General features: G+C 55.1%; 3 protein-coding genes across 7 annotated transcripts in view; 2 read left to right on the plus strand and 1 right to left on the minus strand.

The window, feature by feature from the left end:
• The window catches only part of PASK (PAS domain containing serine/threonine kinase), a 62,985-nt gene extending 57,796 nt beyond the window's left edge, over positions 1-5,189 (plus strand). For all 3 annotated transcript variants that reach the window (XM_074297967.1, XM_074297968.1, XM_074297969.1), the window contains 5 exons: positions 540-739; positions 1,586-1,719; positions 2,966-3,115; positions 3,964-4,013; positions 5,053-5,189. In XM_074297967.1, coding sequence (XP_074154068.1) covers positions 540-739; positions 1,586-1,719; positions 2,966-3,115; positions 3,964-4,013; positions 5,053-5,061 — 543 coding nt within the window. In that variant the 3' untranslated portion in view covers positions 5,062-5,189. The remainder of the gene's footprint in view (positions 1-539; positions 740-1,585; positions 1,720-2,965; positions 3,116-3,963; positions 4,014-5,052) is intronic.
• A 1,579-nt stretch (positions 5,190-6,768) lies between these two features.
• On the plus strand, positions 6,769-15,595 carry MTERF4 (mitochondrial transcription termination factor 4). Of its 3 annotated transcripts, none has more exons than XM_074297985.1 (4): positions 6,769-6,920; positions 7,605-7,959; positions 13,087-13,271; positions 14,242-15,595. In XM_074297985.1, the coding sequence occupies exons 1-4, from the start codon at positions 6,900-6,902 to the stop codon at positions 14,593-14,595; spliced, it is 915 nt and encodes a 304-aa protein (XP_074154086.1). In that variant the 5' UTR covers positions 6,769-6,899; the 3' UTR covers positions 14,596-15,595. The 3 variants fall into 3 exon arrangements, with proteins under 3 accessions (XP_074154086.1, XP_074154087.1, XP_074154088.1); XM_074297986.1 differs by having other exon boundaries at positions 6,866-7,199; XM_074297987.1 differs by lacking the exon at positions 6,769-6,920 and adding an exon at positions 7,236-7,361.
• SNED1 (sushi, nidogen and EGF like domains 1) overlaps positions 14,236-22,216 on the minus strand; it is a 72,331-nt gene continuing 64,350 nt past the window's right edge. Inside the window, exons 28-33 of the mRNA XM_074297966.1 lie at positions 21,555-21,656; positions 20,924-21,040; positions 20,177-20,264; positions 19,358-19,441; positions 18,908-18,945; positions 14,236-17,987 (exon numbers count right to left, since the gene is read on the minus strand). Coding sequence (XP_074154067.1) covers positions 18,909-18,945; positions 19,358-19,441; positions 20,177-20,264; positions 20,924-21,040; positions 21,555-21,656 — 428 coding nt within the window. The 3' untranslated portion in view covers positions 14,236-17,987; position 18,908. The remainder of the gene's footprint in view (positions 17,988-18,907; positions 18,946-19,357; positions 19,442-20,176; positions 20,265-20,923; positions 21,041-21,554; positions 21,657-22,216) is intronic.

The following is a 22,216-nucleotide window of genomic DNA, read 5'->3' on the forward strand; positions in this document are numbered from 1 at the left end:
GTCATTACCCAGACGCCCCCAGACAGATCAGTCCATCCACCTGCGCCCACACGCCTGATGGGTGCTTGGGTGTTTGGGGAGAGTCACCGCTTCCTTAAAGAACCACAACACCATAAGGTCCTCCTGAAATGGAGCCTGTTCTTTGAGGGAATTCAACTTTGAAAATGGCGTGGACAGCACAATGCTGACTAAAACTGAAGGTTCAGGATTCTTGCAAGGCTTCATACATCTTGACTTTAATTTTTCACTCTTCTGATTCAAACTTGAGTTCACTTAACTACCATTTCCCCCCCTTTGATTTTCTTCCCATTTCATTGGTAGTTCAAGTTCAGAAAATGGCCTGCGGTGCCTCCAGTGGGGGAGGACGCAAGGATGTGGGCCGCCAGCACCTCCAGAAACCCAGAATCTGTAGTCTGACCTTCACCATTGTTGGTGTGGAGCAGGGAATGCAGTCGGGCCTTCCACCAGCTCCAGCGCCTTCTTCGCGTCCTGTGGCCCTTCCCTTTGCTTAGAATGACCCGTGCCCATCTGTGTTTTAGGTGGTGTCGGCAGTAACGTACCTTCGATCCAAAAACATCATCCACAGGGACATCAAGGATGAAAACATCATCATCGCGGAGGACTTCACTGTGAAGTTGGTGGATTTTGGCTCAGCTGTTTACATGGAACCTGGCAAATACTTTTACACCTTCTGTGGCACCATTGAGTACTGCTCCCCCGAAGTCCTCATGGGACACGCGTACGTACCCCAGAGCCGCCGGGCTCCCTCTGAGAGCACAAGGAGAGGTGCCCCGGAAGGGGCCTTGATTTATGAAGGCATAGTGATTTGGGCACCCAGGAGGACATCAGTTTGTATTAATGATCTGGCCAGAGAATTAGGTTAATGGAGGGGTTCCCATTTAAGATTCCAGTGTTTCCCATACCAAGAACATTAGATGCGGGCTCACCATGCAGGGACCAGAGTCGTGGGACAGTTGGTGCTCTACCGATGCCAAATCGGGTCCTGTGAGGACTGCAGGATTGGTCCTTGTCCCTGATTTTGGGTGAACAGGGATTATTAGCCTGATTCCAGGATCCACATGAGAACCAGCATGTGGTCTTGCTGTCACAAACTTATTTTGATAAAGCTGTGTCCAGGAGCTCTTTCAGAAAACCCCGACTTCCTAGATGTCACCCCCCCCAGGTCCCCCTACCTCCTCTGTGGAGCCCACAGGTTTGTCCAGAGAAGGCCAGATGGCCTGGCACCCCGGCTGCTTTTGTTCCAAAGGGCTGAGAGATTCCTGTTGGCTTTGGCGTCTGTCTGGGCACTTGCTTGGAGCCCAGCATCTCCTAGGTTAGGTTTCCACATTCCCTCTGAATAAAAGACATGGAAGGAAGCCTTTCTTTCCCATGGACAGGACCCACCTGAGGTACTTTGTTCCTACAGAGTCTGTGGGGGCAAGCTTTGTGATCAGGGGCAAGGGTGGGGGGCTTCCCGCCAGCTTCCCTCAGGGGTACTTCCCAGGGCAGGGCCAGCTCTGGGGAGTGTAGTCAGGTGGCCGGATGCTTATGAGTGCAGGCCTGACTGCTGCTGTTTTCTGTATAGCTACCAGGGACCTGAACTGGAGATGTGGTCCCTTGGGGTGACCCTCTACACTCTCATGTTTGAAGAGAACCCTTTCAGTGAGTTGGACGAGGCTCTGGAGGCGGCACTGCACCCCCCCTTTCAAGTCTCAGAGGGTAAGTAAGCTGCAAGAGCTCCTGTGTTCTTCTTTCAGAGGGGCCGGTCATCTTATCTCTTTGGGGGTCCCTTTACTGCCCTTTTCCCTGATCCTTTAATTCTCTGACTCCCAAATCGGGGTCCTTGAAAACCAGACCCACTTTGAGGTCAGAATTCTTTGCTTTGGGTGCTGAAGGCCCAACAGCAGCTTTCCTGTGTGAGGGCAGCTACCCAAAGCTGGGGCACCTGCTTGTGGTGGGAACGGCCTTTCTTAAGTGACCAGAACTGAGCCCTTCACCCTTTCTGTGCGGATGAGGCACTTGGGAACAGGACTCGCTTGAGGAGGGGAGGGATGAGAACATCAAGTTTGGGGGCCTGTCGTGCTCCTTGATGTGTCTGGGAAAATCCTGCTTTGGAATGGAGAGGTGCTCTGCTGGAAATCTGGGGTGTGAGCGGACTCTCATATGTGACATCTCAGGAGTGGTGCGCTTTTAATCGGCGCCGAAACGCCTTCCACACAAGGACCGGGCACCAGAGGAGTATGGCTCACCCGAAAAATGGCGGGCCACGGGGAGATAGAAGTATGCCATGGCAGGAAGGAAAGGGGAGAGGAGAAGGCCCACTTGCTCACCAAACACTAGAAGAACCAAACCATGAAGCCCCCCTGTGGCGTAAAAGAAATCTGATTATAGCACGATGTGGTATTACACTGATATTGGATATATTGTTCTTTCAAAAATAGTTTTTACCTACAAATAGGAAGCCTGACTTAATCTATGACAGGGCTGCTAGTAATGCCTCCGAGCACAAGAGTTCTCAAGAAAGCCCAGCCGTTCTTTACGAAGGTGGTCACTATGTGGGACTCCTTTTCCTCAGTTGCACAAACTGAAAAGATGTGGGGGATTAAGAGCAGGGTCTCAATCATGTAGATGATGATGGTTTTGTGATAGGAGATTAAGGAGAAATGGGGCTCTTAAAGGGTTATCTCTGGTCTTTTGAGGTTAATTTTGAAGTCCCAAAGCATCCCATGCTACACAGTCTGAACCAGAAGGGGGCCGCGCAGCCCCCCCCGGCCGACCCCATCTTTGTGCCTTGTGGCCCTGACATTCTCAGTTCAGCCACTGTCTCCTGCACATTCTCCCTTCCTCCCTTCATCGTTGGTGACATTCTAGGCCTTGAGAAAAGGCTTAGAGGTCTCCAGAAAGTCTGGTTTGAGGGATTTGGCCGAAGCGTGCTTAGTGTATGATCCCATTCTGCTCTCCCTAGAACTTTTGGATCTTCTCTCTGGGCTCCTGCGGCCCAAACCAGAGGAGCGCATGACCTTGAACATGCTGATCGTCCATCCTTGGGTGACCCAGCCTGTGCACATCGCTGACTATGTCTGGGAGGAGGTGTATCACTTACATAGCATGTCAGGTAAGAAGCAGGACGGGCACTGGGGCGGGCTGCTGCTCCCCACAAAGCCCCAGATAAGGGGTGACACTGATTCACCTTAAGGTGAGATGCTCCACAAACTTTAGGTTTGCAAAAATGGGCTCTGCCAGGAACGTTTTCAAGAATTCTTACTGGAAGTGACAAAACTCCTATTTTAATGCCTAGGACATTTGTATTTGAGGTCAATGTGAGCAGGTAATATGGAAGTGGAACTAAGTTTTAGAAAAATATATTTTGTCTTCCCTGTCACTCCCAGAAGAAAAAAGGTCTAAATTACCCTTTGTAACCAAGAAAAACGAGTAAGCAAAAATCCTGAATGCAGTGGCTGTATCTGGTGTTGTGTACAATGGTCTGAGAGCCCTCTGCTCCCTGCTCTTAAGCAGTTCTTTGGTGACTCACTCTTATCGCTTTGACATGGTTCAGGGTGGAGGAGCAGTCCCTGTTTCTGAATTCATTTTTTGTTGAATAATAATAGCTCTTTACATTCACATACCCTAAGTTTTTCAGCTAATCTCTATTGATAGACATCCAATTCATTTCTGTTTTTACTGCCATGAAGAGTTTTCTATTTAGGGGAGTGTGTGTCGTACAAACACACATACAATGGGTCAAAGCACGAATATTGCAAAGCCTTCTCCTTGGATCACATCAAGTAAAAATCCACACCGGCCGGACCAGTCCACCAGTGGTCAGTTAGCGTGCTTGCCTTCCTAGGCTCCCCCCCTGCTGCCTGCCTCTGCTTTAGTCATCTGAGTGAATGTGCAGGGTGTGCACTGTTTTGACTTGGAGGTTTTTAATCACGGTCTTTTCTTTCACCCTGTTCACCCCAGAGGAGAGTATTCATTCATCCTGGAAGAAAGAAGAGAGACTGAAGGAAACGGTAAGTAGAGCTCAAAATGTCAAAGTAGATCAATCGTGTCTTCGTGAGAGCAGAGCCGAGCTGCTGCTAGTGGTTGCTGTGTGTCGAGGACACACTATGGCACTAGCCCACAACTTGCCATCTTTATTCCTGAGGTATCACGCTGAGATCATTCGTTGTCTCCATTGCCTCGTTTTCAGAACCCTTCACTGGGGGGATAAATGGAGAAGGGGAAGTTAGACATCTCAATGCACCCTAGAGCCTGTATTACAAAATGTAGTCAGCCTGTGAGTTTATCAAATAGTTTTCTTCAAGTTTCCCTTGTCTGCATTTGATGAGGACAATAGAGCATGAAGTTGTATCTCATGAACTTTTCATCAAGAACTTTAGACACACCTGTGCCTTACCCTTTCCATCTTCCCCTCGTGTATTGCACTTCAGGAGGTCTGGGACTGTCAGTCAGATCTTTGAACTCCATACAATTGTAGGCCTAACCTGACCAGACCATTCTTGCTATTTTTTTTCTTTCAATTCCACCTTGGGGCTGGCCAGTATAACCATGCCGTGCACACCACTGGGCAGCTGGTCCCTTATGTCCCAAAGGTGGCTGTTACTGTGTATCACGGCTCTTGGGTGAGCTTGGCAGTACAGGATGGCCCACAGTGACCCAACAACTATCGCTGCCAGAGAAATGCTTCCTGATAAAGGCCATTGCTCACAGGGTGGGCTAAAAAGGAAGATCTTAGTCCGGTACAGTATCAGCCTGTAGTTATTATACATGGCAACAAAGCAGTATCCCTTCTCCCTTTAGAAAATGTTCTGGGGGCATCTAGGTGGCGCAGTGGAGAGAGCACCAGCCCTGAAGTCAGGAGGACCTGAGTTCAAATTTGGCCTCAGACACTTAACACTTCCTGGCTGTGTGAACCTGGGCAAGTCACTTAACTCCAATTGCAGGGAGGGAGCTGATGTTATTTACAGAGATTGGTTTCTCTGTGTGCTAAGAATTCTATTTCTGTCTACAGGCCTGAAAAATAAATTGTTTTTTATTTAAAATCCTCAGGAATCCTAGTGGCTGAAGTAGCCCAAGAATGTGTTCTTCAAAGATGAAGCCGAGCCGCCTCCAAGAATGCACAAGCCCATGTCTTTGAAGTCTGTTACTTTTTGTAAGAGAAAATAATTAAAATTCGTTAAACTGAACAGTAGAAATGTGCATATGTATTTTAGGGAGATGGAACATTTAATACTGTAGCAATTAAATGCTGAGGCCAAAATTTTCCTCACAGTTTTGGGAATGTTTTTTAAAAATGAATGTTAGACAAATTGACTGAGGATATAATTGCATATTTGCGATCTGTGTACATCATGCAGGCACTTGGCTTTCAGAATGCTTTAGTTTCTGGTTACAGGCTCCTAAATTCTCCAGAAAAAGAACTCAGTTGCCTGGGCTTTACGTACAGCAATTGGTTTTCATACCATGATTCCAGGTTGTGTGATTTAGCTGGAGAGGAGTCCGTGGTAGAGCGAGCTGGGCAGTGTGGTCCCGTGGGAGGAGTCGTGGCCTGGAAGGCAGCCCAAGCGCCCGATCCATACTGGCTGGGGATGGTGGGACAGCCTCATCCCGACAGCCGGCCTTCTTCATCCATTCGGTTTTTCTCACTGGAGTTAAGCCACGGATTTTGGGTTTAGGAGACTTGCCAAACCATTTCAGATTTCCTGAGGTACGGAATTTGGCCGGCTTGGCTTGAGTTTTGTAGCTCACCGATAGCTCCAATACCATCCTGGGCCAGGGGTCAGAGACACGCCCCAAGCTCAGCTTGAGATCATGATTTGGAACTGTGGGAAACATTTCTGGGCTTTCTGAATGACCTGCCCCTCAAGCAGTGGAGGCAGCTCTGAGCGATGGCTCCCTGGGGGGCTTGAGAGCGCGCAGAGCTGGGCACGATTTAGGAGGCACCGTCACAGGCGATGTCACAGGCCGCCCAGCCTAGAACGGTACAGATGATGGGGTCAGGGCAGGTGAGGGGTGCCCAGAGAGGGGAAGACACTCCTTGTTCTCTAGGACTTAGGGAGGAAGTCACTTTGGAACAGTAATACAGGGTTGGTGGGGAGGGAAATCTAACTTAGCCAGGCTAGAAGGGAGCATAGGTCATAGATGGGGGTATAGGTCGCTTATTTCTGGTTTTTTTTTCTCTTTTGCCCAACATGATTCATAAATGTGTATTACAAAATTTTATATACATGTATAACCAGGAATAAAATTAAAATTAAAAAAAAAGTGAACCGAAGTAGTTTGGGCGTTTGGGGAGTGGGCACTGCCAGTGTGAGAAATCCGCGGCAGAGGGCACGAGCAAGGCCACCAGGCTTGCATTTGTTTAAAGTCTTCCAAACCTTGGTGGAGGCCCGAGAAGACCTTGTGAGGGGGAAGGGGCGGGGCCCTTGGGAAGAGGGGCTGGCTCTAGAACCAAGACTCGAGCCTTCTCTCCCCACTCCCCCCAAGCTCGGCCCATGTGGCTCTGTGGTTCGGTCCTTTTCAGGTTAAGGTGCGGGAGGTCTGAGCGTGAGAAAGGAAGTGGGGCGTTTGGACCCTAAGTGGGAGGGGCACAGTCGGGACTGTAGCTAGGGGAGGCGCGGCTCGGGGCTTCTCCATTCCCTCCCGCCAGTTCCCTTCCAAGGGGCAAGTGCCCCACGGAACGGAATCCTCGCCCCGCCCCTCCCCCGGGGGCAGACGCTGTCAGGTGGCCCCTCCCCGCGGCTCCGCCCTCTCCGGCGCCGACGTCTCGGGATTCGTTCCCCGGAAGTGCTGGGAACGTTCTTCTCGAGCGCTGGTGTTTGCGGGAGGCGGAGAGGCCGACGGACCGGAAGAAGCCCGTCGCACTCGCTCTCGGTGCCCGCGGAGCCCCTGGCGCCATGGCGGCCAGCTGCAGGCAGGTCGGTTCTCCCCCGCGGAGCGCTCACTATCCTTCTGGGAAAAGCCGCGTCCCGAGGCTACGCCCGGCGGACGGCAGGACGGCGCCTCCCCAGACTGGCTCAGATGGCGGAGTTGTGCGGCCGCGGCCCGTCTGCCTCTTTCCCTTCGCAAGGGGAAAATCTGGAATCTGGAAGGCGGCCTCGCCTGGGAGCGGCGACAGGAGCGGAGCCGGAGTGCGGCTGCGCAGTTCCTTTTCCGTTCTCCGCCTCACTCCGGAGAGCTGAACTGCGGCTGCGCAGGTCGGGAGCGGCGAGGGAGCTCGAATAGCTGTGCGCCGCCCCCTCCGTTTGCTCCGCCCCGAGAGCGGGATTGCCTCTGCGTCCCTGGAAGGGGCGTAGGGAGCTGGGGAAGTGCCTCCGCTCCCCGCCTTGTCTCGGGGGTTCCCCCTCCTCCATTCCCGTGTGGGCCTCAGTTTCCTGTTTTGTAAAGTGGGGGTTGACCGAAGGCCCAGGGTCTCTGGTGGGGGTGGGGGGGTCCCCTGGGGAGGAAACGCCCTCCAGCCTGCTCTGGAGGCCCCCTGAGAGGCAGGACTTGCACCCCGGGGCTGCCGTCATTAGGCACCTGCTGTGTGCCCCGCCTTCAGCGGTGGGTGGGAGCGAAGGGCCTGGGCGGAGACACTGACTGAGACTTTCGTGCCCATGTAGGTGTGGCGGTGGTCCTGGTGCAATGCCCCCCGGCTGGGCCGGCCCGCTGCGGCCCTTCGGAACGTGACCTCGGGGCCCACGGCGGATCCCACGGCCGGGCCCGCGCAGCCCGAGACGGCGCAGAGGCAGCTGGCGGACATGGGCATCAGTGAGACCCGCGCCGGGGAGTTGTTGCGCATGCAGCCCGGGCTCCGGCCTAAGCAGGTGGTGGCCGCCTTGGCGGAGCTCTTGCTGCTGGGCCTGGAGCCCGAGCCCGCTTGCGAGGCCTTGAGGAGAAACCCGCAGATCCTGTGGCTGCCAGGCCAGCGGCTGAAGGAGCGCGCCGGCCTCCTGCGGCGCCTCGGGCTTGGCGAAGGTGCGGCTGTTGTTGGGGGCCCCCCCCTTACCCGCCCCGGCCATTTTATTCTAGCCCTGCCCCCCCCCCCAACGTGGTACCGGAAGGACCCCTTAGTGTTGTGGGCCCCGGGCCTGTAAGGATCCCTTAGTGTTGTGGGCCCGGGCCTGTAAGGACCCCTTAGTGTTGTGGGCCCCGGGCCTGTAAGGACCCCTTAGTGTTGTGGGCCCGGGCCTGTAAGGACCCCTTAGTGTTGTGGGCTTCGGGCCTTTAAGGACTCCATAGTGTTGTGGGCCCCGGGCCTGTAAGGACCCCTTAGTGTTGTGGGCCCCGGGCCTGTAAGGACCCCTTAGTGTTGTGGGCCCGGGCCTGTAAGGACCCCTTAGTGTTGTGGGCCCGGGCCTGTAAGGACTCCCTAGTGTTGTGGGCCCGGGGCCTGTAAGGACTCCCTAGTGTTGTGGGCCCGGGCCTGTAAGGACCCCTTAGTGTTGTGGGCCCGGGCCTGTAAGGACTCCTTAGTGTTGTGGGCCCCAGGCCTGTAAGGACCCCTTAGTGTTGTGGGCCCGGGCCTGTAAGGACTCCCTAGTGTTGTGGGCCCGGGCCTGTAAGGACCCCTTAGTGTTGTGGGCCTGGGCCTGTAAGGACCCCTTAGTGTTGTGGGCCCCGGGCCTGTAAGGACCCCTTAGTGTTGTGGGCCCCGGGCCTGTAAGGACCCCTTAGTGTTGTGGGCCCCGGGCCTGTAAGGACCCCTTAGTGTTGTGGGCCCGGGCCTGTAAGGACCCCTTAGTGTTGTGGGCCCGGGCCTGTAAGGACTCCCTAGTGTTGTGGGCCCGGGGCCTGTAAGGACTCCATAGTGTTGTGGGCCCCGGGCCTGTAAGGACCCCTTAGTGTTCTGGGCTTTGGGCCTTTAAGGACTCCATAGTGTTGTGGGCCCGGGTCTGTAAGGACTCCCTAGTGTTGTGGGCCCGGGCCTGTAAGGACCCCTTAGTGTTGTGGGCCCGGGCCTGTAAGGACCCCTTAGTGTTGTGGGCCCGGGCCTGTAAGGACTCCCTAGTGTTGTGGGCCCGGGGCCTGTAAGGACTCCCTAGTGTTGTGGGCCCGGGCCTGTAAGGACCCCTTAGTGTTGTGGGCCCGGGCCTGTAAGGACTCCTTAGTGTTGTGGGCCCCAGGCCTGTAAGGACCCCTTAGTGTTGTGGGCCCGGGCCTGTAAGGACTCCCTAGTGTTGTGGGCCCGGGCCTGTAAGGACCCCTTAGTGTTGTGGGCCTGGGCCTGTAAGGACCCCTTAGTGTTGTGGGCCCCGGGCCTGTAAGGACCCCTTAGTGTTGTGGGCCCCAGGCCTGTAAGGACCCCTTAGTGTTGTGGGCCCGGGCCTGTAAGGACTCCCTAGTGTTGTGGGCCCGGGCCTGTAAGGACCCCTTAGTGTTGTGGGCCTGGGCCTGTAAGGACCCCTTAGTGTTGTGGGCCCCGGGCCTGTAAGGACCCCTTAGTGTTGTGGGCCCCGGGCCTGTAAGGACCCCTTAGTGTTGTGGGCCCGGGCCTGTAAGGACCCCTTAGTGTTGTGGGCCCGGGCCTGTAAGGACTCCCTAGTGTTGTGGGCCCGGGGCCTGTAAGGACTCCATAGTGTTGTGGGCCCCGGGCCTGTAAGGACCCCTTAGTGTTCTGGGCTTTGGGCCTTTAAGGACTCCATAGTGTTGTGGGCCCGGGTCTGTAAGGACTCCCTAGTGTTGTGGGCCCGGGCCTGTAAGGACCCCTTAGTGTTGTGGGCCCGGGCCTGTAAGGACCCCTTAGTGTTGTGGGCCCCGGGCCTGTAAGGACCCCTTAGTGTTGTGGGCCCGGGCCTGTAAGGACTCCCTAGTGTTGTGGGCCCGGGCCTGTAAGGACCCCTTAGTGTTGTGGGCCTGGGCCTGTAAGGACCCCTTAGTGTTGTGGGCCCCGGGCCTGTAAGGACCCCTTAGTGTTGTGGGCCCCGGGCCTGTAAGGACCCCTTAGTGTTGTGGGCCCGGGCCTGTAAGGACCCCTTAGTGTTGTGGGCCCGGGCCTGTAAGGACTCCCTAGTGTTGTGGGCCCGGGGCCTGTAAGGACTCCATAGTGTTGTGGGCCCCGGGCCTGTAAGGACCCCTTAGTGTTCTGGGCTTTGGGCCTTTAAGGACTCCATAGTGTTGTGGGCCCGGGTCTGTAAGGACTCCCTAGTGTTGTGGGCCCGGGCCTGTAAGGACCCCTTAGTGTTGTGGGCCCCGGGCCTGTAAGGACCCCTTAGTGTTGTGGGCCCGGGCCTGTAAGGACCCCTTAGTGTTGTGGGCCCGGGCCTGTAAGGACTCCCTAGTGTTGTGGGCCCGGGGCCTGTAAGGACTCCATAGTGTTGTGGGCCCCGGGCCTGTAAGGACCCCTTAGTGTTCTGGGCTTCGGGCCTTTAAGGACTCCATAGTGTTGTGGGCCCGGGTCTGTAAGGACTCCCTAGTGTTGTGGGCCCGGGGCCTGTAAGGACTCCCTAGTGTTGTGGGCCCGGGCCTGTAAGGACCCCTTAGTGTTGTGGGCCCGGGCCTGTAAGGACTCCTTAGTGTTGTGGGCCCCAGGCCTGTAAGGACCCCTTAGTGTTGTGGGCCCGGGCCTGTAAGGACTCCCTAGTGTTGTGGGCCCGGGCCTGTAAGGACCCCTTAGTGTTGTGGGCCCGGGTCTGTAAGGACCCCTTAGTGTTGTGGGCCCGGGCCTGTAAGGACTCCTTAGTGTTGTGGGCCCCGGGCCTGTAAGGACCCCTTAGTGTTGTGGGCCCGGGCCTGTAAGGACCCCTTAGTGTTGTGGGCCCGGGCCTGTAAGGATCCCTTAGTGTTGTGGGCCCGGGTCTGTAAGGACCCCTTAGTGTTGTGGGCCCGGGCCTGTAAGGACCCCTTAGTGTTGTGGGCCCGGGTCTGTAAGGACCCCTTAGTGTTGTGGGCCCGGGCCTGTAAGGACTCCCTAGTGTTGTGGGCCCGGGCCTGTAAGGACTCCCTAGTGTTGTGGGCCCGGGCCTGTAAGGACCCCTTAGTGTTGTGGGCCCCGGGCCTGTAAGGATCCCTTAGTGTTGTGGGCCCGGGTCTGTAAGGACCCCTTAGTGTTGTGGGCCCGGGTCTGTAAGGACCCCTTAGTGTTGTGGGCCCGGGCCTGTAAGGATCCCTTAGTGTTGTGGGCCCCGGGCCTGTAAGGACCCCTTAGTGTTGTAGGCCCGGGCCTGTAAGGACCCCTTAGTGTTGTGGGCCCCGGGCCTGTAAGGATCCCTTAGTGTTGTGGGCCCCGGGCCTGTAAGGACCCCTTAGTGTTGTGGGCCCCGGGCCTGTAAGGACCCCTTAGTGTTGTGGGCCCCGGGCCTGTAAGGACCCCTTAGTGTTGTGGGCTCCGGGCCTGTAAGGACCCCTTAGTGTTGTGGGCCCGGGTCTGTAAGGACTCCCTAGTGTTGTGGGCCCAGGTCTGTAAGACCCCCCTATGCTGTTGTGGGGACTATAAGGACCCCAGTGACAGCCTTTGTTCCAAAGAGCTTGGGGTGGGGGAGGGGGGTGGGACTGCAGGAACAGTTCCAAGCTTTCGGATCTGGGATTGTTGGTGCTCTGGTGGGCGCGTTCAGAGAACTGGTGGTGGGCCAGCCTGGGGGCTCAGGTTGGTGCTGGGAGTGTGTAGAGCCCCAGAGGAAAGGGAGGCTTGGGGACAGAAGACTGGCTGTATGAACCTGGCAAGTCTTGACCTCTGCCTTAGTTTCCCCATCTGTATGAGAAGTGCAGAGACACCTCCCTCCCGAATAATTGTAATGGGTTTAGTGCCCAGTTCCTGCTCCGTGAATGAGTAGACACGGTTGTTAATGACCGTAGGCCTCTGCATCTTGTGGCTGTGACCAGTCCCTTTGATCTGGGGGGGCCCTGCCCCTTTGGCCAGTAGGGAGGCCTGTGTTTGTCACGGGCTTTGGTCTGGAGCGTGGTCAGGTGAGCCGGGGTCCTGTGAGTGAGAGGCCGCTGCCGACTGTTCAACTCAAAGACGTATTTATTAAGTCTCTCACGGGTAAGGCGCTGGGCTTCTACCCTCACAGAGCTTACATTCTAGGGTGGGGGGTACAGCATGTCGACAGAAGTAAATACAAAGTGATACTAGAGGAAGGCGCCCATGGCTGGAGGGGCCTCGGGTTCCAGGTGGTGTCCGAGGGGAGTGGGGAGGGGCTCTGGGGAGCGGGGGGGGGGGGGGGGGGGGGGGGCAGATTCCAGGCCTGTGGCGGGTGTGTCTGGGAAACAGTCAACGGTTGGATCTGGATCTGGGAGCGGATCAAAGGCAGTCCCTTGAAACAAGGGAGTCTAGCAGGAGCCAGGTGGTATCTTTGGCCAGAAGCTTTCATGTTGTGAGGAGAGGGTTCTGGGTTGGAGCCCCTTCTGCCAGCTGTGGGGAATAGCGCAGGGAGGGACGTGGTGTGAGAGGGAAGGGGCTTCCCTGGCAGCTGACCCAGAGGCTCGCCGCTCCCAGCTCATCCTTGGACCAAGAGGTAGGGCATCCCTTCTTCTTGACCCCTCTGGGGACTTCCTCTCTCCCACTGGTCGCTGCCCCGCTCAGTCCCGATTTCTCGTCTCCCAGGATGGGAAGAGTGGCTAAGGCATGAGACTGGCTGTGATGGGAATAGTAAAGCGGCCCCCCCCCCCTCCCACCCCGCCCCAGCATGGGTCTTATGGGCCCTGCCCCAAGAGGGCTCTGGGTTCCTCTCCTTCTCCATGGAGAGGGAAGCAGACATTCTGGTTCTTCAGGCTCCTGGAGAAGAGAAAGGGCCTAAGTGGGGTTCTGCTGGGATGGAGGAACCTTTGTGGTCGCCTTGGCTCCGACCATTCCACTCTCCCCCCAATCCTGACCAGTCCCTGAAGCTTCAGCCCCTTTAACTATGTGTCCTTTGGGAGCCCCCTGCTTCCGGGGGGGGGTAAATGAGGAATGGTGCTCCTGGTACCCCGCTTAGAACTCCGGACACGTGACCACAGAACAGCGGCTCCCGCGGGGATGTTGTGAGGTGCTCTCCAGAGAGCTTCACAGTGTGGCGGTTTATGTGGGTATCTGGCGAACTGTGGTGAACAGTGTCATTTCTGTGTGTGCCCTGGGCTGGGGGCTGCCCGTGTCCCTGTGGTCACCCCCTCTTGCTCCGTGTCCCACAGGTCACTTGGAGCACGTGACCCGTTGCTGTCCAGAGCTGTTCACCATGAGCCAGCAGCGTATCGACGCGCTTGTCTCTGTCCTGAAGGACAAGTGCCTTTTCAGTGGGCAGCAGGTGGCAGAGATTGTGGGCAGCTGCCCCCGGGTCCTGCAGGAGGAGCCCACGGCCTTGGAGTATAAATTCCAGGTGAGAGGGAGCCAAAGAAGGATCTGCTTTGGAGCCAGGAGCCAGGGCAGCTTTTCATCTCTTAGAGAATGAAGGAAAAAGCAGGCGGCTGGACTTGGTGGGAGGCTGTTGACGTGCCTAACCTCGGGCAATGTCTGATGTGAGGTTCACCTGAAGGCCCAGGACTGTGTCTGGGAGTGCTGGGTTGCCCCTAGCTGAGCCTCTGCTCCCGCCCTCCTCCCTTCATTTTCCTTCTCTTCCTCCAGCCATTGGACTTGGGCAGGGGGCCACGCTTTGGACCCCTACCACATGGTGTGGGCTGGGCTCCTGAGCTTCAGAGGGCCCCCGGTACTGGCACTGGCTAGCTCAGGGTTTGGGTGACCTTCAAGCTCTGGCCCTTAGTGTGGCAGGCCCTGGTGACCTGGTGCCTGGGATGGTCCGGGACTTATTCAGGAGGAAACTAAGTCAGGCAGGAAGGGCACTCCCCTATCACCCTGTGCAGGAGGTGCAGCAAGGCCATGCTGTGAACCCAGGGGACCCAGAGAGTGGAGTGCTGGGGGGAGAGGGGAAGGGGGGGTGGGACCCCAGACCAAGACAGATTTCTGTGGTCCTCGGAAGCTGGAGAAGGGGAGGGATGACCTCGGAGTAGCCTCTTCAGTCCCCTGTGCACTTTCTTGCCCAGTCTGTCTCCAGGAGCGATCGTCCAGGCCCAGTGTCAGCCTCCTGAACTTTGAGGCAGACAGTGGCCAGGGTTTCTGGGCTCTGGCCTCTGCTGGGTTCCTTTCTCCCCTGACTGTGGCAAAAAAGCCCAACTCCCACGATGGCTTCCTCTTCCCATTGTCCCCATTGCTCCTGATCTGAGTGGGCCGGGTTATGGGTGCTGGGAGTTTGGGGCTCTCTCTCCTCAGGTATTCCTTTGAACATTGTGGCTGGAGAAGGCAGGAGGCGGGTCCTGCTGGGATTCCTCATTGTTTGCTGTTGTTCCTTCCAGTACGCCTACTTTAGGATGGGAATAAAGCAGCGCGACTTGGTGAGGACCAAATACTTCCAGTACTCAATGACCAAGATCAAACAGAGGCACATCTTCTTAGAGCGACTGGGCCTGTACCAGACTCCTGATAAAAAGGGACAAACGCAGATCAGCAATCCTTCTGTGAACTCGATTTTGAGAGTCTCAGAAGCGGAATTTTTAGCCAAGACAGCCCACTCGTCTGCGGAGGAGTTTGAAGTCTTTAAGAAGCTCTTAGCTCGGGAGGAACTAGAGGAAGAGGAAGGCCTGCGTGCATCCGATGAGGAGGACTCCGACCTGTCGGACTCGGATGATTCTGGCGATGAGAAGGACTGACAGGCGGCGATGAGTGGAGGAGGCCAAGGGAGTGTTTTGCTTGGGGAAGACGTTTGCCACAAGGGTCGCTTGAGGATTCCTCTGGAGACGTGGGTCTGTGACTAGTCTGGCAGACTTTAAGTGGAGGCTCCAACCTCGCTTTTCAGCCCCCTAATGTGTGCGTTGCTCACCCAGCCTGGCTTCCTCCCGTTGGGAAGGAGTGAGCTGTTGGGCATCAGTGGCGATGGTAAGACTGGTAAGGGGCTGGAGGGAAGTCACCCTCAGGGTACAGCAGACCCCAGGGGTCCTTGTTTTTAACCTGAAAATGATCCATGGCCTCTTGAAAGCAGTGTGCCATTCTGAAGTCTGCTCCACCTTGGGCTTCATGCTGCTCATATACAAGGTTCAAGGTTCTGTGATCACGGCCAGTCCCAGCAAATGAGGAGTCTTCCTTGTGGCTGGCCCCGTGACTGGGCAGCCTGGTTTCTGTCATGGGTCGGGCCTTTCTGAGACTGTGGCCTTAAAGGTTTCAGTCACAGCAAGCATCCACATCGTATCCCCCCAGAAAAGCTGTATCTCCTCAGGATGGACTCAGTCCCACGTGGGTGGGATCCTCGTGGTAGATCCTGTTAAGGGTCAGAACACTGTGCTGGACTCTGGGACACAAGGCCCTGGAAAGCCAGAGGACCCGGCTTCAGATCCTGGCCCGGCCACTCAGTTTCCTTATCTGTAAAATGGGGGGTTGGGCTTGGTAACCTCAAACTGTGATCCTGTCATTTTTTACTCAGGTTTGTTGTTTAGTTTATCAAGCATCATTTACTGCTCTGTGGTGAGCTCGCCTTTCCCCTTTACTGGGCTGTAGAGGAATGACTAACAAATTATGATTAAACAAGTTACATTAAAAAATGTCAATTAATGTAAATTTCCTGAGGTTGATCTTTAGATCTCCTTACGTGCTGACTCCCCCTTACACAACCAAAAAGCTGCTTCAAGAAATAAATTTTTAAAAATTCTGGATTGATGGGATTGGAAATGAGATTTTTTTTTTTTTTGCTTTTGTTATATTATCAGTTTTGTGCAATTTTGCATTCAATCCTGTAGCATTCCTGCTGTCTCCAGCAAATTGATGTTTGTGTGTTTCAACTAAAGAAACGCAGGTCAGAGAGCACGAGCAGCCCAGGAGAACTTTGCTGTTGGACAGTGGCCACAGTCGCCGTCTTACTGGGGGCGATTCCAGGCAAGGGCGACTCGATTGGCTGTGTCGGGGAGCCAGGCGTGGGACGTTGGCCTGGCACGAGCGAAACTTTCAGCTCCCTTAGAGGGAGCCCTTTCTTTGAGGGAGGAGCGGTCACTTGTGACAATGGAGGCAGGGATTTTTCAGCGAGCTCCCTGCTCCGTCCTGGAGATTTGCAAGAATTGCAATCGTGTGCCTCTGTCCTGGGGCTCTAAATGATGTATTTCCACGCTGGATCGGGCAGATGTGAAATGGAATCCTGAAGGGCTTCTCCAGTTTACAGGCACTTGGTTCTTTTCACTTGGTCCCCAGACGAATATGCCCCTTTGAGAAGGTGGGGAGGGAGGGATTGATTGCTTGCTCCTCTGTGGGCAAACCCTGATCCTGTGTCATCAGTCTGGTGAGCTGATGGGCTTTTGGGAGGCAGTGAATGGCCTTCCCAGGATTTCACAGAAGAATTGAGGGGGCAGAACGATTCATGAGGGAAAAGTGGCTTGGCGGATTTGCTTGAAACGCAAATGGAAAGATAAGATATTTAGAAAAACTTTTTCTGTAGATGTTTTCATTTCTCCGTAAAACATCAAAAAGGATGGGTCACATGGCACAGATTGCCAAGTTGAGAATTTGCTATCAAACATTTTTTTCTTATTTACTGAGATAAATGATAATAAAAGTCCTTTTTTTTCCTCGTGTGCTTTTTCCAGTGATAATCACGTGATCCTGTTGAGGCCTGCCATTGTTGAAAAAAGAAATCACATGGTTATATACATTAAGACCCTTTTCCTGACATTTTTCCTAAACTAAAGCCAATCTCTTGAGTGCTACTTGGTACAGTTTTTGGAATGGTGGAAGTCTTTTAGATTTGCTGTAGTTTATCTCCTTGGCGTGTCTTTCCATTGTGAAAATGGCTAATATGTGTATGTGTGCTTTTCCTGAGACATACCCATATATAATTCTCATAATTTAAAAACCACCATTCTAATCCTTCAAAGAAATCCTCTTGTAAAATGACTACATCTCGCGAAAAGGAAGGCCTTCCACTCCGACTGGGTCGTGATTTCCTTCGGCACCCTCCGACAGGTAAGAGAGATCTCTGTAGTGCAGACTGCATCCCGACACCTCCAGCTGCCTCGCTGCTCCCCCAACGGAGCGCTCAGATTTGAAGGTCAGGTTTCCTCCTCCGCCCTCCACTGCTGATGAGCTGGACTGCCCTGATTTGGGGGTCTCCTTGGGGTCGCTTGCTGCATTGGTGTTAACGTAAGTATCAGGGTTCCCATTGCTTTTGCAGCATTGGGGGAGGGGAGGACTCATGAGTGACAACGTGTCCTCTCTGATAAAGGACCAAACGTGAAACATTTTAGGTTAATGACTCAGTAGACTAAAAGAGTTTGTCTTGATGGCAACAAGGCAGACCTTTGTCCGTTATCCCAGGGTGGCCGTAACGGCTGTACCTGATCTGCCAGTTAAGGAATGAGTTTGTCCACATGCAAAAGCCCATATGAAATTGTTGGAGACAGAAAGGTTTCTAAGCTAGATAGTGTTAATTGTTTAACATTTCTTCTTTCAAAATACCGAAAGGCTAATCCACACTATGGACTACTAACCTGCAAAATACCAATGAACAAAAATATTCTTCAGATTATAGGACTAGGGACAAAAAGGGTTAAGTAGCACTAAATAATGTCTGAAGTTGCTTTTCGACTTGGGAAAGATTCATTTCTGCTCTTGCCGTTTGGAGGCTGTGAACGTTTCTTCTTCGTTTTGATGTTTTGGATCTCAGAAGATTCGTGTCTACTTGGAACTTTGTGAGCCAGGTCTGCTGCTTCCGGTCCCGCTTCTGGTGGTCTGCATGCCCCCACGTTGGTAGCTTTCAGTCATTGTAGAGAACTATCCCGAAGCACCTTTGGATGATCCGTCTGGGGCAGAACGCAGCCACCTTGGAGAGATTGAGTCTGGAATTAGGAAAAGTGAGGAAGCCTCGGGCCGTCCCCCAAGGAAGGAGGTGGCTGGTGTGATAGACCTGACGCGGGTCCCAGAGAGCTGGAGGAGGGAGGGCTGGGCCCCTTCTAGTAAAGTGCCTCTCCTCTCTGGGTTCTATTCAGCCCGTGGAGTCGAGCTCATCTTCCTGGGATTTAAAAGCCCTCAGAGTTGACAAGGTGGAACTACGCTTGTTCTGGACCTTTGAGGGAGAAGGGGAAAAAGGCATTATAATAGCGTCAATGACAGTTTCAATTTAAATACTGATTTCTCTAATAAAACTAAGGATAATTTCAGCCTTATTCTTTTCAGGCAAATACTCATTTCTTCTAATGGTTTTCCACTTGAAACATTTATTGAGGGTGGGGGGTTGTGCCTTTGATTCTCATTATCAGGAACCGACTTCCCTTGGAAGCCATGCTAGCAGAACCAGTGCCCTAGGTGGCCTTTTTAGTTTGGAAAAGCTTTAATTTCAGGCCGAGTCTTTGGGAAGGGGGCAATCTGCCATAAGGCCCCCCGCTTGGCGACATGCTTTGACCACACGGTTAACTTATGAAACCACTGATGGGAGGGATTCTCAGGTGTGCCCCATGAAGTCACAGACCTTTGAGCTGGCTCGGTGACGAGTGGAGAGGGACTCATGGGGCACGGGCGTGTGGACAAACCTTGGCAGTTGCCACAAGCTGTTGGGGTCATCCATGTTAGAGGTGGGCCTGGAGCCTGGCACTCCTTCCCCCAGCCAGCACCCTGCCCACTGGGAGGTTCACTAGACTAGCCTAGAGGTTAGCCTCTCCATTAGTTCAGCCTGCTCTTGTGGCTCTTAGTATGGACTTCAAGTCAGTGAGCATTTATTAAGCCCCTTTTGTCTGCCAGGTCCTGTGCTTTCCCAGGAGATCTTAGGGAAACGGTCCCAAGAGCCCAAAGTGTCCATCCTGTTGGATGTTAAACTATTCACAGGCGTTTCCGCCATTCCGGGAGCCTAGCTTGAGGGCCGGGATTTGCTCATGAGCTTTTTACCGAAATGCATTCAGCAGCAGCTCAGTGATGGTGGAGCATTGCCCCAGTGTCTACTTCTCCAACCCCCCTGGCCTCCGAGGACAGTCTTAGAAGGCCCTCACGCACCTTAAGGCTTCCTTGCTGCCGGACTGTGGCTTTGTTTCCTGAAATGGAGAAAAGGGTGGCTACTGAAACAACGGATTTTAGAGTTGACTGACTTTTGGCCGTGCTCTTGTAGGGCAGTAAGTCTCAAGGGTGGGGAAACTAAGCCCGATACGAAAACAAACCAGTTTTTAGACTTTTCCCAAACAAGTTGATTTGCCCAGGATTCCTATTTATGAGCCGGAGCCGTTCCAAAGTGGAAGGGACCCCTGGACCTTACCTTTGGCCCTGCTGAGGCCCCAGGCAAGCTGGGAGGGACCTGGGCCTCCCTTGGGATGGCCTAGCTGAGGGCTTCGTAAATACCTTCCCACCCTGTCTGGGGACCCAGTGGCTGACCCCCTTGGGGTCACCCCCTCCCCACCAGCCCAGCCCTGGGGCCGTGAAGCAGGGTGAGCACACTTCCCGTGCTGGTACCTGCTGGGAGTCTTCTTAGCAGTTGTGCCCTCGCAGCTCTCCTTGTAGCAGATGTCTGGGTGGACTTTGTAGATTCTCTTGTACCTGGCAAGAGAGAGAACCGGGTCAGCGGCCGGCTCTGCCCAGCAGCTCTGGCTGGAGGGGGGCCCACTGCTGTTTTGGGGTTGACAGCCGCTCCTTGCTTGTAGAATTTGCCTGAAACCTCAGTTTCTCCTGGAAGTGCCTGAGGACTTGATACATTCGTTGGGGTGGGGTGAGCCCTGACTTTTCTCCTTATTTCTCCATCTAGGTAAGGATGGATTTTAAGGGAGAATTCTAGTGTTTAGAAACATCCACATGGTGTTGAAATAAAGTGTTCAAGCCCAAATCCAAGTCTCACTTGTTAAAAGCCAAGAGCGCAGGAGCTTTGGCAAGATAAACAAAAATGGCCTTTTGGTTTCCGTGGCCCCTCCTGACCTTTTTCCTCTTTTTAAAATTAGGTTTTGTCACTTTATTTTTCTAAACAGCAGTAGTGGGTATATAAAACGCTTTCTGAGTCTGTTTTTTCTTCAGCTTCCCCAGAGAAAAGGGGCCTGGAGCCCAGGGGCGCAGGGGTCAGCGCTGCCTCTGTGACTGTAGAGAGAGTGACAACTTTTAGAACTTGAAGTTACCTACTCCAACTTGTCCCATTTTACTGATGGGAACCTGAGGTCCAGAGAGACTTGCCTCCAGCCCCATGAGACCGGGCCCCCAAGCCCCTCGGTTGCCCCGCCCCATCAGCGTGTTGCTGGGAGGCAGCCAGGGGAGGGGCTTTGCCCGTTGGGGTCCAGGCTGACTTACACGTAATGGCAGACTCCTCCTTCCCAGACAGGAAAGGACTTGGTCTCCGAATACAGCCGGGTGCAGGAGTGCGGGACCTTCTTGCATGCTGTGCAGGGAGGAGAAATGGGGTCAGGGAGGGATCTGTCCCCAGGCTCCAGCTTCCCTCCCTCAAGACCTATGGCCTTGAGGAGGGGTAGGCAGAGCCCCAAGGACGGCCTGCCACAAAAACCCAGGGCCTTCCTGGGCCGCCATGGATGGGCAAAGACCACTGGTGGGCAGAGGCCATGGGCGGGCAGCGCCATAGGCGGGCTGAGCTCAGGGTAATGGACGGGACTGCTTCTGTTGTGTCAGAGTTTGCAGAGCACAGCCTCCAAGCCCAGCCCTCTGGGCTTTGCTCTCAGGAACGGGCACCAACCCGCAGGGAGGGTTTCCCTGTGCTCTCATTTGGGGGGCTTCTGGAATGCACTGTCTCCCCCAGTGTTATCCAGGCAGTTTTGCGCCTGTGGCCGTGGGCCCTCGTCCCAAGGTAAAAGCAGCCCCCTGGGCCCTTCCCGGCACTCTGGGGCTCTTGGGGGTGCTGTCGGGGTCTTGCTGCTGGCCCTCTCTCTCGTCCCCCCTTAGGTCGGGCGTCCCAGCACATGCTGACGGACCCAGGAGGACACGGGCCTGGGCCTCAGGCTGGGAAGCTTCCCCCCCACATCCCGGCTGGAGCGGCTTTCTGCCTGCGGCCCAGGAGGTGTCGGCCGGGCTGGGCTCCTCACTCACCCAGCTCACAGTGTCTGCCTTTGAAGCCCGGGCTGCAGTCACAGCTGTAGGAGTCCGGCCCGCTCACACACGTGCCCCCATTCTGGCAGGGGTTTAGGGAGCAGTTCCTGCGGTCATCTGGAAACCAGAGCGCCACAAGCGGTCAGCCCTGCGGCCTGGCCCAAGGCAGGCGCGGAATCTGCCTTCGGGTTCCCCGGGAGTTTGTCGGTGCTTTTCAGGATGGGGCGCAGCAAGGAGGAAGAGCCCGGACCCCCAAGGGCCCTCTGCTCGTAGCGGATGCTGGGAAGGCTGCCCACCCCGCGAGGGAGGAAGCAGCCTGACTTTTGGGAAAGAGGCCCCTGAATTTAAGTCTGATGAGACAATGGGAGCGCTACTCTATTATCTTTCCCCTTCTGTGACTTTGGAAGTAAAAGACACTTGGAAAAATGAAATGAGCAGCCTGGTGCATCCCAGAAAGCACCTGGCGAATGCTCCTTTCATTTCCCTTATAAAAGTCCATGCCCATGCGTCCCTGCCAGGAGGGGGCCTCGTGCCCCGCTGGCAGCGAGGAAGCCCCATTCTGCACAGGACCGTGACCCTGACCCGACTCGTCCCGGGCTGCCACCCCGGCCGCCCCTCTCTTCAGACCTACCCTCTTCCTCCTGCTTGCTGTCGGCTTCGGGCAGCTGCAGGGCCAGGCTGATGCGGTTGGTGGATTCTTCCATGTTCTCCAGCTTCACGGGGGTCTCGGGCTCTAAGATGGGGAAGAGCACAACGGGCCCGGTTACAAGGGGCGGCTACGACTTTGGGGTTCAACCTGTGGCCCATTTCTCTGGTCCGGAGGGGAGAACTGGAGGCTGCCACAAGTAACCTGCGGCGCTCCCGGGGACTTGGGAATGTTTCACCATGTGCATAATGACACGGTCGCCGTTACTTTATGGTCACTCGCAGTCTATTGTGTCGATATCGATGGGGATGTTTCACTTTGGGTTTGACAGCCCCGAATTAGTCCGACACCCTGATGTGAGAGGCAGGGACTGACCCCGCGGTGGAGGAGATTCCGAGGCGGCAGGGCCACGTGCCCACGTGTGGGGGGCCGGGCTTGGTCCAAACGACAGAATGGGCCGAGGGACCCCCGGTGCCAGACGAGGAGTGTGTCGTAGCCGCTGGGCCGGAGGAAGGCCCTGAAGGCTTCTAAGCAGAAAGGGCCCGGCCTGGCTGGGGTTGCTAGGTTACTGGCAGGTGGCGCTGCCCAGCCCAGGCCTCTCGGGGCGGGCAGACTCGGTGCCACGGTATGACTGGCCTTGCGCCCTG

The sequence above is a fragment of the Sminthopsis crassicaudata genome, chromosome 3 (assembly GCF_048593235.1).
Source record: "Sminthopsis crassicaudata isolate SCR6 chromosome 3, ASM4859323v1, whole genome shotgun sequence".
NCBI classification, from domain to species: domain Eukaryota; kingdom Metazoa; phylum Chordata; class Mammalia; order Dasyuromorphia; family Dasyuridae; genus Sminthopsis; species Sminthopsis crassicaudata.